Source organism: Podarcis erhardii, assembly GCF_964252035.2.
Source record: "Podarcis erhardii genome assembly, chromosome: 2".
Lineage (NCBI taxonomy): Eukaryota > Metazoa > Chordata > Lepidosauria > Squamata > Lacertidae > Podarcis > Podarcis erhardii.
This window is the reverse complement of record NC_138498.1, coordinates 107,200,086-107,216,713: the sequence shown is the minus strand read 5'-3', so window position 1 is coordinate 107,216,713 and position 16,628 is coordinate 107,200,086. Positions and strand designations below refer to the sequence as shown.

General features: G+C 46.8%; 1 protein-coding gene across 2 annotated transcripts in view; it reads left to right on the top strand.

Annotated features, from left to right (window-relative positions):
* Positions 1-3,407: 3,407 nt before the first annotated feature.
* IL17RC (interleukin 17 receptor C) overlaps positions 3,408-16,628 on the top strand; it is a 38,867-nt gene continuing 25,646 nt past the window's right edge. For both annotated transcript variants that reach the window (XM_081852625.1, XM_081852624.1), the window contains exons 1-7: positions 3,408-3,812; positions 6,952-6,973; positions 7,783-7,941; positions 9,380-9,463; positions 10,419-10,531; positions 14,129-14,246; positions 14,348-14,392. In XM_081852625.1, the coding sequence (XP_081708751.1) occupies positions 3,690-3,812; positions 6,952-6,973; positions 7,783-7,941; positions 9,380-9,463; positions 10,419-10,531; positions 14,129-14,246; positions 14,348-14,392 (664 nt within the window). In that variant the 5' untranslated portion in view covers positions 3,408-3,689. The remainder of the gene's footprint in view (positions 3,813-6,951; positions 6,974-7,782; positions 7,942-9,379; positions 9,464-10,418; positions 10,532-14,128; positions 14,247-14,347; positions 14,393-16,628) is intronic.

The following is a 16,628-nucleotide window of genomic DNA, read 5'->3' as shown; positions in this document are numbered from 1 at the left end:
TACTTAATCTCAGTCTCTTTTACTCTGAAGTTAGCCTCTTGGTATACTTAATTTTTCCTTCTGCAAATAGCCTAGTTTGAGCCCAAAATCCTCTTACAAGCCAAGATGCGGCGTCGGCTTTCATTTAGCCGAGCGCCTGGCATGCTCTGGTCCATGGGGTCACGAAGAGTCAGACATGCTTTGTCAACAACAACAATAGGTCTCCTCAGAGAGTAAAAGGTATTTTGAGGAATCCTAGTAAATATTATGACTGTATAACTATGGGGAAAATTAGTTTCCCTTCTAGAAAAGAAAAGAAAAATGTTAAAAGGTAGAGCTTCCATGTGCAGTAATTGTCTATCTGAGTTTGGGCTTTGATGTGGATTTGTTTGGCTAAATAGGTCATTGGAAGACTGATGTCTCCATGGGATGTCTCACAGGGAACCAGGCAGAGGGCCTTCTCGGTAGTGGCACCCGCCTTGTGGAACGCCCTCCCATCAGATGTCAAAGCGATAAATAACTACCTGACATTCAGAAGACATCTTAAGGCAGCCCTGTTCAGGGAAGTTTTTAATCTGTGATATTTTAGTGTATTTCTGGTTTTTATGGAAGCCGCCCAGAGTGGCTGGGGAAACCCAGCCAAATGGGCGGGGTACAAATAATAAATTATTATTATTATTATTATTATTATTAATCCAGACCCTCAGGCTTCTCTTTTAAAATGTGTTTGTTTGTTTTTTGTCTCTGGATTTTTCTTCCCCCCATCTTCTTACTTCTGTAACTCCCGAGTAAGCTTCCTTTAATGAGGAAACTGCAAGGTGGGAAGCCACTTTCCTGTGTGTTGTTATTTTAACTCCCATTCTTTATACTAGGCTTTCTCTTCCTATGTAAGTTCAGGAAATTGTTCACTTTTATCTTCCTTTTAAATCGCTTCTCTAGAAAACTTTCCCAACCTGGGTATTTTATGTGCTTTAGTTTCAGGAAGTAAATGATAACTGTAGTTGATTTCACTGGTTCATGCATTTATTTACAGTGGTGCCTCGCAAGACGAAAAGAATCCGTTCCGCGATTCTCTTCGTCTAGCGGTTTTTTCGTCTTGCGAAGCAAGCCCATTGACAGCTTAGCGGATTAGCGCTATTAGCGGTCTAGCGGCTTTTAGCGATCAGCTGTTAAGCGGCTTATCAGCGGAACAGCTGATAAGCGGCTTAGCGGCTTAGGAAAGGGGGGGGCGGAAAAAACCCGCGGGAACTCGCAAGATTTTTTCATCTTGCCAAGCAACCCCATAGAGAAATTCGTTTAGCGAAGCGCCTCCAAAACGGAAAACTCTTTCGTCTAGCGGGTTTTCCGTCTTGCGAGGCGTTCGTCTTGCGGGGCACCACTGTATTTTTCTAACTGGAGTTAATTTTCTAACCCAAACGGGAGGCTGAAATATGGATTAAAATGTCAGCAGCAGAAATCTTGGATTCCAGTATGGCAGCTACACATGTACTTCTTGGCAGATTGGCAACACAACTTTTGCGGCATGGGTTGACAACCAATTTCTGCTTGTGGCAATGAGTTTTTCCCCACCCTGCTACAAGCAGATCCCATCTTGCATGGTGGTGGGGTCTTGGGTCTTAAAAGGCCAAAGGCTGTTGACTTAAGTTGTTGGCATCCATCTGCCTCAACAGACAATGGAAGAAGAAGAAGAGTTTGGATTTGATATCCCGCTTTATCACTACCCTAAGGAGTCTCAAAGCGGCTAACATTCTCCTTTCCCTTCCTCCCCCACAACAAACACTCTGTGAGGTGAGTGAGGCTGAGAGACTTCAGAGAAGTGTGACTGGCCCAAGGTCACCCAGCAGCTGCATGTGGAGGAGCGGGGAATCGAACCTGGTTCACCAGATTACGAGTCTACCGCTCTTAACCACTACACCACACTGGCTCTGAAACCTGCAAAGACAGGTTGTAGCAGATTGAGCAGACAAGGCCAAGCCTGGTTCCAATGGTCAAGAAGGCAGATTCTGCACTTGCTGTAGAGGGACGTGAGGGGCAGATGGAGCTTGTCAACCTGAGAAGGTAGCCCATCTAAGAGAAGGAAAACTCTGGTCCTAAACCTCTGCTGCCTTGTGGGATATCTTTGGGTGAAGGAAAAGCTAAGGAGCCAAATGTATTGCTCTGCTTTCCTTTGGACCACATCAGCGAGGCCAAGAGTGGGGTCTTGTTGTCTGGGCAGCCCAGGAAAACACAGCCAAAACTTGCTCCCTAGAGAGGTCACTTCAGTGCTGATAATGTACTGTATTTTTTGCTCTGTAAGACGCACTTTTCCCCTCCCAAAAAGTAAGGGGAAATGTGTGTGCGTCTTATGGAGCGAATGCAGAGTGTGCAGCTTTCGCTGAAGCCAGGAGAGCAAGAGGGATCGCTGCGCAACAATCCCTCTTGCTCTCCTGGCTTCGCTTCGCTGGAGAGGTGCTGCACAGCTTTCCCTCTCTGCACAGCGCCCCTTCAGCTAAGTGGGAGGAGAAATGGAGCCCCTTCCATTTCCCTTCCCGCTTTGCTGGAGAGGCGCTGAGTAGAGAAGGAGAGGATATTTTTTTTCTTGTTCTCCTCCTCTAAAACTAGGTGTGTCTTATGGTCGGGTGCGTCTTATAGAGCGAAAAATACGGTAACAAAAAATATTCTGGAGGCAGCAGTTACAAGTTACTGGTCTCTACAGCCACAGCAGGTGCAGCGATTCTCCAGTGTTTGACTTCACCCCCGCAGGAGCTCTCCATTGGAGCCAGTGTGGTGTAGTGGTTCAGAGCGGTGGATTCGTAATCTGGTGAACCGGGTTCGCTTCCCCACTCTTCTTCTTCCTCTTCTTTGCATGCAGAGGAAGCCCCTAACTCACTGAGGGTTCGAGATCCATAGCATACATAGTACTCTGGCAAAATGCAAGCCAGCAAAATGACATGCCCTTCTAAAAAATAAAAAAAAAAATGAGGTATCTGAAGAAGTGCGCATGCACACGAAAGCTTACACCCAGAACAAACTTAGTTGGTCTCTAAGGTGCTACTGGACAATTTTTTAATTTTTAAAATTTATTCCGTCTGCGTCAGACCAACACGGATACCTACCTGATTCTAAAAATTAAGTTAGACCCAACAAGTTCCTTTGCCAGCTTTGATGGAAAACCTCTGCTAAAAAAAATAAACAAATCAGGTTTGCTGTGCTGCCATTCAGGAAATCTGACAGCTCTGAACTTGGCTGTGAATGCTTCTTCCTGCATTTAATCCTTGTACCCTTTGGGGCTTCTCTTAAACTAGGTTGCTGGCGCTGTGCCCAGGCTATCCTGTCCTTCGCCCTCAGTTTCTGCAACGCCCTCTCCACCTTTACTCCCCTTTGACGCAATTTCTCTAGCAGTAGCAAAAAGGGAGTGAGATTGACTAACCTGGGCCCTGTCAAACAAGTTGCGGAGTGTCGGTTCCTTGGATCCCCAAGTCTTCTTTCGGATAGGAAACGTTTCCCGATCTTTCAGCTTGGATCTTTTGCCCTGGCGTAGGACCTGTTTGCCAGCACCTGCACCAGCTCCTTAGACATAAAACGCTGGAAAGAAACCAGCTCCCAGGAGGTGGAAACGAGGAAATATTTATCAAGCTGCGTGCCAACTGTGCTATTCAGGCACGGTCTAATTTGTCCTGTGCAAAGGCAGATTCTGCGATGAAAGGAGCAGCGCCGTCGTCATCCCCACAATGACTTGTGGGGTACGACGGATGGCGGAGATGTGGCTTTGGGTCCTGCCACTCGTCCTAGTGTGCCTGCCTTCTGCCTGCCTTCAGCCTGCAAATATTCTGGAGTCTGTCCACTGCTCTCAGGTAGGTACAAGCCTTCTGAAGAATTGGGGTCGGGGAGGGTCAGCGAACGGAGTATCCAGAAGAAGGGCACGGCTGGCCGGCCAGCTCGCATCATTGACAGGGCCATGCCTCACACCACACGATGTGCTTGGAAGTTCAACTTACTCTAAATGAGCTATCGTGGTTGTTCAAATGGGGGAAGTGGTTTCGTTTGTGGCATAGGCTGTATTCCCAGAGAAGGCATGCGTGTCCAGACCTCTTCGAAGAAAGGGTCTTGAGTAAGACTACACTCACAGGCGGTTTACTTCCACCTCTCTCATACCGCTCAACCGTCCTGATCTAAGCGGGACATCCTGGAATTCTAGAAGCCATTCCCTGCTTCTGACTGGATCCTGGAACATCCCAATTTTTTTGGTCCCAGCGCTCTGGCTTTTGGCTCTCGTGCGCTGGCACAAATCAGCTGGTTCCCTCGAAAGCAAAATAACGAGAGTCCCAATTTGGAGTGTTTTTCATAGCTGTCAACTTCCCCCCTTTTTTAAGGGAAATTCCCTTATTCCGAATAGGATTCCTCACTAGAAAAGGGAAAAGTTGACAGCTATGGCATTTTTCCGCCTCAGGTCCCAAGCCAAGCTGCCATGATTCCCACCGCCACCATCCTCTATAGTTCTCTCAGCTGTAACAAAATCCCACAACCTTTTTTAAATGGGGGGGGGGGTTCTTAAAAAAAAACATGCCTGGTTTCAAATTTAAGTTGGGGTTGTGTACACACCATACATTTATAGCACACACCACAAGAATCCTGGGAACTGTAGTTTGTTAAGGATGCCTGGAATTCTGAGCAGTCAGCTACAGCTCCCAGGATTCTGTGTATGCAGTCCCTGTTAATATTGAGCTCTTTGCACCCTGAACATCCTGGGTGGGCCTTGGGGAGAGGGACAAGTCTCTCCATCTCCCCTGCACTGCCTTTGACCCTTTCAGCCCTGAGGCTTCCTCTCCCCTGCCCATCATGGCCTCTCTACCTAATTTTGGCGACTGCTATGTAGAAGGGAAGGAGCGCTGTGGTTGCTAGGAGAGACTGAGGAAGAACTACCTGCTCTACCTGGTACTGTGACAAGGCCTCTTAGGTTGCTGTTTACTCAGCAAATGCCACAGCCCAGCGGCTGAGGCTTCCTCAAGCTTGTGGCCATGGAGACAGCACAGCAGGAACAAAAGGTTTCGGCACCTGTGTACCGAGGCTATGGCACTGCAGTGCTTCCCCCTCCTTTCCTGGCTCTGCTTCTGTGCCCTTTAACAGCAAGCCTGGCATCGCAAGAACTAAGCAGGCCGCTCTTTTGTTGCCACCTGTACACCTGCCATGAGAAGAGTCACCTGGTCTGGTGAATGCAGTTGTCAAGGCTCAGGAAACAAGGCCGCAAGCCTTTGTACCAAGCCAAGATAGCGACGTCCCTCGCCAGGACATTGCAAAAGTTGAAAAGTCCACCACACAGATACTGCCACTTAGTAGTAGTAGTACTGCTGCTACTCTCCCTGAGTGATAGACAGGGGAAAGTGTTTGCAACCACTTTGGGTGCTTTCTGGCTGAGGTGGTTCGATCTGCCTTTTTTTGTCTGTGTTCTGCCACTGTGAGTCGAGCGGGGTTAATTGCACGTTCTTTTGTAATTCAAGAAAATCTTTAGTACTGTACTGTTATTTAGATGACTCAGGTGGGGGTTTGTTCCTTCCTTCTCCTTCCTCTGTTGCCATTGCCACTATCAAAAGTTAGATTGTATGTTTCATGGCGGCAGCAACCTGTTATGTTTTTTCCATTGGAATCATACATGTATATAGATATTGTTGGGTGCAGCCCATTTTCTTATTGATGAAGTTCTTTAGGGACACCTACCAGAGTTGTTTTTTTGGAATGAAGGTCAGTGGAGACTCTGGTGTCTTTACGAAACGTGGTTTTCTTTACACACATACACAACCTGAACATAGCGCGGAGAGGCTCGTAGCATTAACATTTCAGCAGACCTTGCCTCCTCATTAGGTTCCCAGGGAGATCTCCGAACCATAGCTTTGGGTTCAGCACAGAGCAAGACAGGTCTCCCTGCCTCCTGCTTCTAGCATCAGCCAAAACTCACACACCAAAACTAGGTGTGTGGTGATGTTGCAGGTAGCCTGGTGACGCTGGTAGGGAACGGCCTGTATCCTTTCCTGGAAGTAACTTCAGTTGTCACTATGGCAACGTATTTATTCTTAGCTAACCCTTTAAGATGCTGGTGAGTCTGGCCAAAGTCATTACCCTAACAAAGGAGCTGATTGGACCAGATTACCAGTTCTCCTTTTGTAGATTCTAACCTCACAGATACAGAATCACAGGTTTGGAAGAGATCCACAGATATCATCACCCAGATTGATTTCCCTGCAAACCTATAATAATATAGTCGTAAACCAGATGTGAAGGGACGAGGGTGGCGCTGTGGGTTAAACCACAAAGCCTAGGTCTTGCTGATCAGAAGGTTGGTGGTTCAAATCCCCACAAGAGGGTAAGCTCCCGTTGCTTGGTCCCTGCTCCTGCCCACCTAGCAGTTCGAAAGCACGTCAAAGTGCAAGTAGATAAATAGGTACCGCTCTGCCAGGAAGGTAAACGGTGTTTCCGTGCACTGCTCTGGTTCGTCAGAAGTGGCTTAGTCATGCTGGCCACATGACCAGGAAGCTGTACACCGGCTCCCTTGGCCAATAAAGCGAGATGAGTGCCGTAACCCCAGAGTCGGCCACGACTGGTCAGGGGTCCCTTTACCTTTAAACCAGATGTGCAGGTGGAAAGGAGGTTCCTGGTTGACTTCTCGGAGCAAAAGATATAGCAGAATACCCGGAGTAGCTTACAGTAAGGGAAAAGCAGAACAATGCTCTTTAAAACAGTCAGTACAAACAGGTGAGTTGTAGTCCAACAATTCCTGGAGGGCTACAGGTTCCCCACTTTATTAAGCCAATATGTCCTGCATTGGGAACAGCTTTCGTAGACCCAAGAAATTGGTCCTCACAATGAAATAACAGTTGGAAGGCATGTTGTTTTAGACTCAGCCTGGCAGGGTGTGTTGTAGGGTGGGAGAAAAGGAGCTCAACTTTCGATAGTCTCTTTACTAGCTCTTGAAACTGTCCCTTTTGTGTCCTTCTATAGGGTCTTGGCTGCCAGCTATTGGGTAAGTGTTTGTACCAAAAAAATTAATAATTCTCATCCCTGTTCTTTATCTTGATAAATCTATGGGCTTATCAACACCTACTTTTTGCCCAGACACAGATCCACATGTGAGGGCTCTGTGTCAGAGCAATTTTTTAATCTTTAGTGCTAAATCGTTTAGAGAACTTAGGTTTTCTGAGGATTGCCGTATGCTCCGATTGTGCTTTAAAGAGCGGGTTTTCGTGGGGAAATCTCCAGAGGGGAAAAAAAAGTGTGCTCAGACATGTAGCTTTAAAGCATGGATGATCTTGCCTGGAAAGAGTGGAGGAAAGGTAAGCATGACTAAATCCAAGTGTGAAGACTGCCATTGACTTGACTTGTCCTAAAGCCCGATGCATGGGATTCTTTTGTTACAGGGTTTGTTTGTTTAAAAGCATTCTTGTCATCATTTGGCCACAATTCACATTGCACGACCCAAAACGTGCCAAATATTTCTACTGCAGTGTTCCTGGGAAAGAGGGGAGAGTTTCGGGTGGGAATGGACGTCACCCAAGAAAACCAACTTTAGGCGGCCTTAGTCTTGTGGCCCCTGGATTCAACACAAGCTTCTTCTCATCCACAAAAGCTTCAGACTCTGTTCTAGGGATGGAAGGCTCTGTGAATTTTGGTTCAGGGCTCTTTTGACGGTAGTGAGTGTTCCTTCGAAATGCTGTGTTTGTGGGTGCTGGTACACATTCTGCTGAATGGCGACCTTCTTTCACAAGGTAATGCTTTCTTTCTTTCTTTCTTTCTTTCTTTCTTTCTTTCTTTCTTTCTTTCGCCTACTTTCAGAAAAAGGTGTGTTGTGCATCCCTGGGGATGCCCTGCCAGCCCCAGGGCAAGACCCAGTCCTGGTGCTGACCCAGATGGAGACGAAGAACGGACTTCGGTGTCGGAAGCAGCGAGACTGCATCCCCTGTGTGCAGGTGATCCTACGCCTTGGCCTGCTGGGTGAGAAAGGTGGCTCAGGGCTCTGTACCTGAACGTTGACCCTGGCCTGCTGCTGTTGCTGCAGTCAGCCTTGTACCTTGGCTTTCAGTCCTAGCTGGACCATGCCCCCCTCTGCCACTTCAGGGCAGGCTTGTTTGTCTAGGGCTAGCAGGACGTGATTCTCACGTTGGGTTTGAGAGGTTGTAGAGTTCAGTTCCTAGACATGCCCCACGAGGGACCAAACCATACAGAAGGGAGAAAGGCCAGAATTCAACAGGAGGACATGTACTCTGAAAGTCCCAGGCTCTGTCATAAGAACATAAAAAAGAGCCTGCTGGATCAGGCCCAAGGCCCATCTAGACCAGCGTCCTGTTCTCACAGTGGCCAGCCAGATGCCTGCTGGGAAAGCAGCAAGCAGGATTTGAACACGAGACCTCTCTCCTCTCCTGTGGCTTTTTTTTTTTTTTTAATTATTATTATTATTATTATTATTATTATTATTATTATTATTTGTACCCTGCCCATCTGGCTGGGTTTCCCTAGCCACTCTGGGTGGCTTCCAACAAAGATTTAAAATATATTAAAATGTCACACAACAAAGATTTAAAATATATTAAAATGTCACACATTAAAAGCTTCCCTAAACAGGGCTGCCTTCAGATGTCTTCTAAATGTCTGGTAGTTGTTTTTCTCTTTGACATCTGAAGGAAGGGTGTTCCACAGGGTGGGCGCCACTGCTGAGAAGGCCCTCTGCCTGGTTCCCTGTAACTTTGCTTCTCACAATGAGGGAACCACCAGAAGGCCCTCAGCGCTGGATCTCAGCGTCCAGGCAGAATGATGGGCGTGGAGACACTCCTTCAGGTATACTGGGCCGAGGCCGTTCAGCGCTTTAAAGGTCAACACCAACACTTTGAATTGTGCTCGGAAACATATTCAGAAGCGTTGTTGTCTCCATCTGTGGATGTAGATAGAGCCCAGCCATCAAATTTCCTCCGTGAATTTATCCAATCCTCTCATTAAAAAAAAAAAAAAGTTTTCAATTAAATATTTTTTCTTGTGTTACAAAACAGGCAAATAAGTGGAGAAAAGTACATTTGGTGGACAATTGCTGCACTGTGCTGAACTGCATTATTATTATTATTATTATTATTATTATTATTATTATTATTACAGATAGGTAGCCGTGTTGGTCTGCCATAGTCAAAACAAAATAAAAATATTCCTTCCAGTAGCACCTTAAAGACCAACTAAGTTAGTTCTAGGTATGAGCTTTCGTGTGCATGCACACTTCTTCAGATACACTGAAACAGAAGTCACCAGACCCTAGGGTTTGTTTTTATTATTATTGTTATTGTTGTTGTTGTTGTTGTTGTTGTTGTTGTTGTTGTTGTTGTTGTTGTTGTTGTTGTTGTTGTTATTGTTATTATTTGGGGTACACAGTCATTTTATTTCATTGTAGAATCACCTGCCTTGGGTTCAAAACAAGACGAGGGAGCTGACAGGACCAGCCCAGAGCGCAGAAGACATCATGGCAACACTGAAGGTGAGCCAGAAAGGAGACTTTGTCTACAGCAGTCTCTGTTGTTGTTGTTGTTGTTGTTGTTGTTGTTGTTGTTGTTGTTGTTTTGAAATATTGCGCAGTTATACAGAAGTCAAAGAGGAGGAACAGGAAAGTTGGTATCGATGTTAACAATAGCAATTGCTGCACAGAGAATAACCACCTTGGATAGTTCAGTTGGCTAGAGCGTGGTGCTGATAATGCCAAGGTCGCAGGTTCAAGCCCCATAAACAGTGCCTTTTTTCCCCTTAAAAAAATGTTTAGGGGTATTCGCCTTTTCCTACTCATATTGAAATACAGTGGTGCCTCGCAAGACGAAATTAATCCGTTCCGTGAGGCTCTTCGTCTAGCGGTTTTTTCGTCTTGCGAAGCAAGCCCATTGACAGCTTAGCGGATTAGCGCTATTAGCGGTTTAGCGGCTTTTAGCGGATCAGCTGATAAGCGGCTTAGCGGCTTAGGAAAAGGGGGGGAAACCCGCAGGAACTCGCAAGACATTTCGTCGTGCGAAGCAAGCCCATAGGGAAATTCGTTTTGCGAAGCGCCTCCAAAACGGAAAACCCTTTCGTCTAGCGGGTTTTCCGTCTTGCGAGGCGTTCGTCTTGTGGGGCACCACTGTACTGCCCCTCAGTGAGGCCAAGTTTAGATTCACAAAACGTTTAGGGGTCTGCGTACTCCTGCATCCCCCCAGAAAAAAGACGGCTGCATATTCCTGCATTGCAGGGGGTTGGGCTAGATGATCCCCAGGGTCCCTTCCAGCTTTTGTGAGTCTATGAGCCTAATTAATTCTCGATGGCATATTATAGGAATGTGAGGAATGACTCAAACAGCCTCGTGAAGTATATTGATGGCCGCACCAGTCCTCCAGTTCAAGAGTCCATATCTGCATTTATTTCCATTCCTCTTCTGACACCCTGCACTCCCTCCCTTCCTCTTTCCCCAGAATTCCTGCAGGCACATGTGCTGCTCTCAGCTGAGACATACGCTTCCTCCCACTGCGCCAATATGAAGGTTTCGCTCCCCCTTGGTGGTGACTGGCACAACAGAAGTGATTTGGTAAGTGATTTGGGCCCATTGAATGTCCATTGGTGAAATCCAAAATTTGTAAGCATGGAGAACAAGTGGGTGGATCCACACCGTATGTGTCAAAGCACTCAAAATCCTGGGAACTGTAGTTTGTGAAGGGTGTTGGGAGTTGTAGCTCTGTGAGGGGAAAACTACCATTACCAGTAAAAAATTTTTTTGGGGGGTGGGGAGGGAATCAAGCTCCTTAAAATGTGTGTTGGATGTGCTTTAAAAGTATGGTTTACATTGGAGTTTACTGTGTATGTGAATGGGCCTCCTTTTTTGAGGCGCTGTCCGTCTGACGGAGCCTTCAATCAGTGCCCATCTCATTTCTTTTTAGCAGTGAATTCAGATTTCCTGTATCCTGGGATAATCTGAAAATTAGAATTAACCCTACTCCAAACTGCTGTTAATCTGTTACTGGATCCATTGCTGCCGTTCTTTTCCTTGGGGGCATGTCTGAATGTTCTCTTCTCCCACTCAGTTTTGCATGCTCCCAGCATCCATTGTCGCTTCTCATTTCTTTTCTGGTACCCATACTTCTATGGGACGTGGGTGGCACTGTGGGTTAAACCACAGAGCCTAGGACTTGCCGATCAGAAGGTCGGCGGTTTCAATCCCCGCGATGGGGTGAGCTCCCGTTGTTCGGTCCCTGCTCCTGCCAACCTAGCAGTTCGAAAGCATGTCAAGTGCAAGTAGATAAATAGGTACCGCTCTGGTGGGAAGGTAAACGGCATTTCTGTGCGCTACTCTGGTTCGCCAGAAGAGGCTTAGTCATGCTGGCCACATGACCCGGAAGCTGTATGCTGGCTCCCTCGGCCAGTAAAGCGAGATGAGCGCTGCAACCCCAGAGTCGGCCATGAGTGGACGTAATGGTCAGGGGTCCCTTTACCTTTACCTTTACCTACCCATACTTCTGGCATGTGGTGAAAACATAAACACCGTTTGAAACTTTATTCTTGTACCCTCTGGTTTGCGCACACACAGAATTTCATACGACTGAGTTTCAAGCAAGTGTCTGGGAAGGTGACTTAAAAATAAATAAATCATAGGACTGTGGAGTTGGAAGGGACCCTGAAAGTCATCTAATCCGAACCCTGCAATGCAGGGATCCTTGCTAAACAATCTTACTCACCCTCCTTCATTTTTTAAGCCTCAGATGTGTGCAGTGAAGGTCAACTAAGCAAGCAAACGACATGAGATGTAGACTCAAGCTGACCTATAATCAGATCTCTGCTTCAGTGCTTATCTGAAGGAGGAAATTTAAAACAAGACCCATGCACATAAATAAATAGGTACCTGCACATACTCACTGGGGGGGTTGGTCAGTGAAACAGAAGAATCTTTTATTTTAAAAAAGGAAGAAAATGTGCCGGTAAACAGAAAGCTGTGTGTGTGCCCCTTTTGTACTGCCATGGTTCGGCGAGTGGAATGAACAAAACAAAATAAAAAAATTCCTTCCAGTAGCACCTTAAAGACCAACTGAGTTAGTTCTAGGTATGAGCTTTCGTGTGCATGCACACTTCTTCAGATACCTTTCGTGTGCATGCACACGAAAGCTCATACCTAGAACTAACTCAGTTGGTCTTTAAGGTGCTACTGGAAGGAATTTTTTTATTTTGTTTTGACCATGGCAGACCAACACGGCTACCTATCTGTAACTGGAATGAACAAGTTAGTGAGTGTGAAAAACAGACACAGGGTTAAAAAAAACACCTACTTGTATGCCAGGACAAGAAACAATGGATTGGGTCAAATCCAAATATGCACATGTGGAAACTACTGGGATTGCTTTCGAACCGCAGGAATCTGGATTAGCAGTGAGGTAGGGCTCCGTGATGAACCAGCCCATAAAGAAACTGGTGTTTGTCTAGTGAAATAGATGAGAAGGAGGGAGGGATTGAGGGAGGAATGCAGGCTCTGTTTTGCTCCCTGGCACTACACTTGCAGAGCCGGTTTTGGCTGCAGACAGGCAGAGAACCCTAATCTACCACTAAATCAGTCTGACCACAAGTTCAGTTCCTCCACTTTGCCCTACCCATATGCAGAGATGGGTATTCCATAAAGTGTATAAATGGAAATCCTTGCCCCTCCCCTCCACCTTTCATAATAGGTTCTGCATTATTACTGCATTTTCATCCCTCCTTTCCTTCAAGGAGGCCTATGTGGTTCTCTTCTTTTTATCCTAATACGAACCCCAGGAGAAAAAAGTGGAAAGAGTCTAACAGATCGAAGGTCAGCCTGTGAGCTTCATGGTGCCGTGGAAATTTGAACCCGGATCTCATTGGCCTTAGTTTGAAACCCTAACCATTATTCCATGCTAACTCCATCTGCTAGTTTTCAGTAGCTATGCAGAGCACTGGGGCAGCTCACGCATGGCAAACCTGCTGCGAATCATCCTCACACACCATACATTTAAAGAATGTGACAGCCCCCGGAGAATCCTGGGAAATATAGTTTGCTAAGGGTGCTGGGAATTGTGGTTCTGTGAAGGGCAAACTGCAATTCCTCTGTTTCTTTTTTTTTTTTCTTCAGGAGGGGGGATGCTCTTTCAATGTGGAATTGCCCACACTCCAGAAAGCAGCTTATCTTTGACGGCTAAACGCTTGCCTTTTGATAAAGGACAACTGGGTTCCTTGACAATGCTAAATTCTGCAGAGTGTGGTTGCAAAAATGGCAAGATATATTAAGCCCCACTGATATACAAACGTATTTTAGATGGCGTTTTAGCTGACCTTAATTGGTGGGCCATAGAGCTGCAATTTCTGCCAATAATAATAATAATAATAATAATAATAATAATAATAATAATAAATTAATTTATACCCCGCCCATCCAGCTGGGTTTCCCCAGCCACTCTGGGTGGCTCCCAACAGATTAAAAACAGAATAAAACATCAAACATTAAAAACTTCCCTAAACAGGGCTGCCTTCAGATGTCTTCTAAAAGTCAGATAGTTGTTTATTTCCTTGACATCTGACGGAAAGGCGTTCCACAGGACGGGCGCCACCACCGAGAAGGCCCTCTGCCTGGTTCCCTGTAACCTCACATCTCGCAGTGAGGGAACCTCCAGAAGCCCCTTGGAGCCTTCTGTGGCTAACTGGCAGCCTGCATGCCCACCAAACGATTTCAAGAGCCCCTCCACGTCAAAAGATCATTGCCAATATGGTGTCTGGAGCAGCAGCGTACACCAAACGTTTAATGATCCACAGCCACAGAGCTTCTCTCCCTCTGAGCTCTGCGCTAAGCTGCTCTATCCAGCCTCTCTTGCACTGTCAGGGCGCTAAGCAACCAGTGTTTGGGGAGACCATTGAAGCAGTAGCCCCAGATAAGCAGCAGGACTGCAGGCAGGTCCAACCTCCCACCCTAGTGGTGATGGTGGGAGGTAACACTTTGAGGAGGACGTGGTGGTTCCCAAAGACATCCCTCACCTTTCCCAATGGGAAAGGTGAAGTGCGACAGATGGCAGCCCCATTGGGTCCCTCTGTGTGTGTGTTCCTGTCTGTAGGCATGATAGCGTGTGAGAGAGAAAGAGAGGGGTGTGTGTGCTCCTTTCACCTTTGACACTCCTGCCCCCTTCCTTCCTAGGGCTCTCTCCAGTTCGACTGCTTCCCGGTGGCTCTCAGCGGGGAGTTGCATATCACGGCATTCACCCATCCCCACTATCAGTTTGCACAACCCTTGCGGAAGACCCACTCTGGGCCAGGTGAGTGCCTTTCAGGCCTGCTCCGGAAGCGAGCAGCTGAGGAAATGGAGCAGAGCAACCAACCAACCTCCAGGCCTTCCTTCTGTGTTTTCTTCCCACAGACTGCACCTGGCACAGAGCAAAAGATGCCATCCGCCTCTGCCAAGGTATGTAGCAATGCCACCGACTTCTTATCAGTGCCGCTACCCTGACGCAGGTACCAGCTAGAGCCAGCCAAACCCCCTGCGGCTCGTTTGATAGGGATCTGAGCTTCGTTGAAAACATTCCCACAGCGGCAACCTTTCCTAAGGCTAAAACTGCCTCTTTTCTGGGTCGAAACCAAAGGTCCAACAAGGACAGGGGTGAGGAACATTCCAGCCCCCAGGACAAATTTGGCCCAACCTGAGTCACAGTTAGGCCCGGAGTCCACTTCCTGCAAACAGTGCCAGTCTGCTCCAAATCTGACATCCTTTGTCACATCGGGAGCAGGTCGGCTACACAACCAGGTTCCCTGTGCAGTCGATCTCTGCATATAGCAGGTGTATACCTGAAGGAGCGTCTCCACCCTCATTGTTCAGCCCGGACACTGAAATCCAGCGCCGAGGGCCTTCTGGCGGTTCCCTCATTGCAAGAAGGGAGGTTACCTGGAACCAGGCAGAGGGCCTTCTCTGTAGTGGCACCCGCCCTATGGATGTGAAGGAAATAAGCAGCTATCTTATCTTTAAAAGACATCTGAAGGCAGCCCTGTTTAGGGAAGTTTTTAATATTTAATGCTGTATTGTTTTAATACTCGGTTGGGAGCCGCCCAGAGTGGCTGGGGAAACTCATAATAAATTATTGTTGTTGTTGTTGTTATTTTAAAGCCAGGTGAGTTCAAGCTTATCAACTGCGCAAATGAGTTTCCCGTGGGGAACTTGACCACACTTCCAATCCCTGTAAGAACCAGGTTTACCAGTCCAATGCTGGCAAAGCCCCTGGTTGGTTCCTAGGCAACCAACAACCAGCTTGGGAGGCACTTTGCCAGGGACGTTGGCAGGCGATTGGGATAACTCACCTGTCCATCGTCTGATGTCATAGGGGCATCAGGTGGTGGACAAGAGGGTTGTCCCAGCCACCTGTTGTATCCAAGTAAATTCTACTCGCAGTTGGCCCAAATGGAGCTAACCTAGTCACATCCATTAATTTCATTGCTTCTACTCTGAGTAAAAGTGGAACAACACCTTGGATGAGGTCCAAAGTTTGTGGAGTCCAACTTTCTGTTTTTCCGCATATTAAGGACTCATGTCCTAACCCTGATACGTTAACCTTCATACAGGCAAAGCAGTACCACGTAATTCAAATTTTATTAGGCAGGGGAAAGATGACTGTGCAAGAGTGGAATTTGGTGCGTATCCAGTGCGGGCTCTGGCATCCTGCTTTCTGAGAACCCCAGCTTTTTATTCTTAAATAGCACATTCATATTACTCACAATTGCAGACTCTGTGACATAAGAGTCCACACAGAGAGAAGTTTGAAAATGCCATGTCTGTGCTTGATGAATACTTGGAAACGAATGTCCGTTTTGTAAAATGTGTCCTGTTTGCGTAATTTGGGAGTAACCTGCATGGAGCAGGTGAACTCTGTGAACTGGGACAGAGGTGCTTACAGGCACAATTCCAGTGACTAAAGAAAGAAACTGATATCTGTAAAATTTGTAACAGGGGAAGGCGCTGATCCAGTTTGCGGCAGCTGTGAAAAAGGCAAATCATTCTTATTATTGTTTATTGAATTTATATACTGCCCTATACCTGGAGGTTTCAGGGTTGTTCACAGAATAAAATCAAAATATAAAACCACAAAATACATAATCAAAATAAAAACAACAACCCATTACCCCCCCAAAAAATACTCCCACCACATTTAAAAAGGGCCTAGAATGTCAATCAAATCAACTGCAGGCCTGGTTTAAAAGGAACATTTTTGCCTGGCGCCTAAAGGTGTATAATGAAGGCGCCAGGGAACTTCCCTGGGGAGAGCATTCCACAGACGGGGAGCCACTGCAGAGAAGGCCCTGTTCTCGTGTTGCCACCCTCCAGACCTTTTGAGGAGGAGGCACATGAAGAAGGGTCTCGGAAGATGATCTCAGGGTCCGGATAGGTTCATATAGAAAGAGGCGGTCCTTGAGGTACAGTGGTACCTCGGGTTACAAACACCTCAGGTTACAAACACTTCAGGTTACAGACTTCGCTAAGCCGGAAGTAGTACCTTGGGTTAAGAACTTTACCTCAGGATGAGAACAGAAATTTCACACCGGCGGCATGGTGGCAGCGGGAGGCCCCATTAGCTAAAGTGGCACCTCAGGTTAAGAACGGTTTCAGGTTAAGAGTGGACCTCTGGAAGGAATTAAGTTCGTAACCAGAGGTA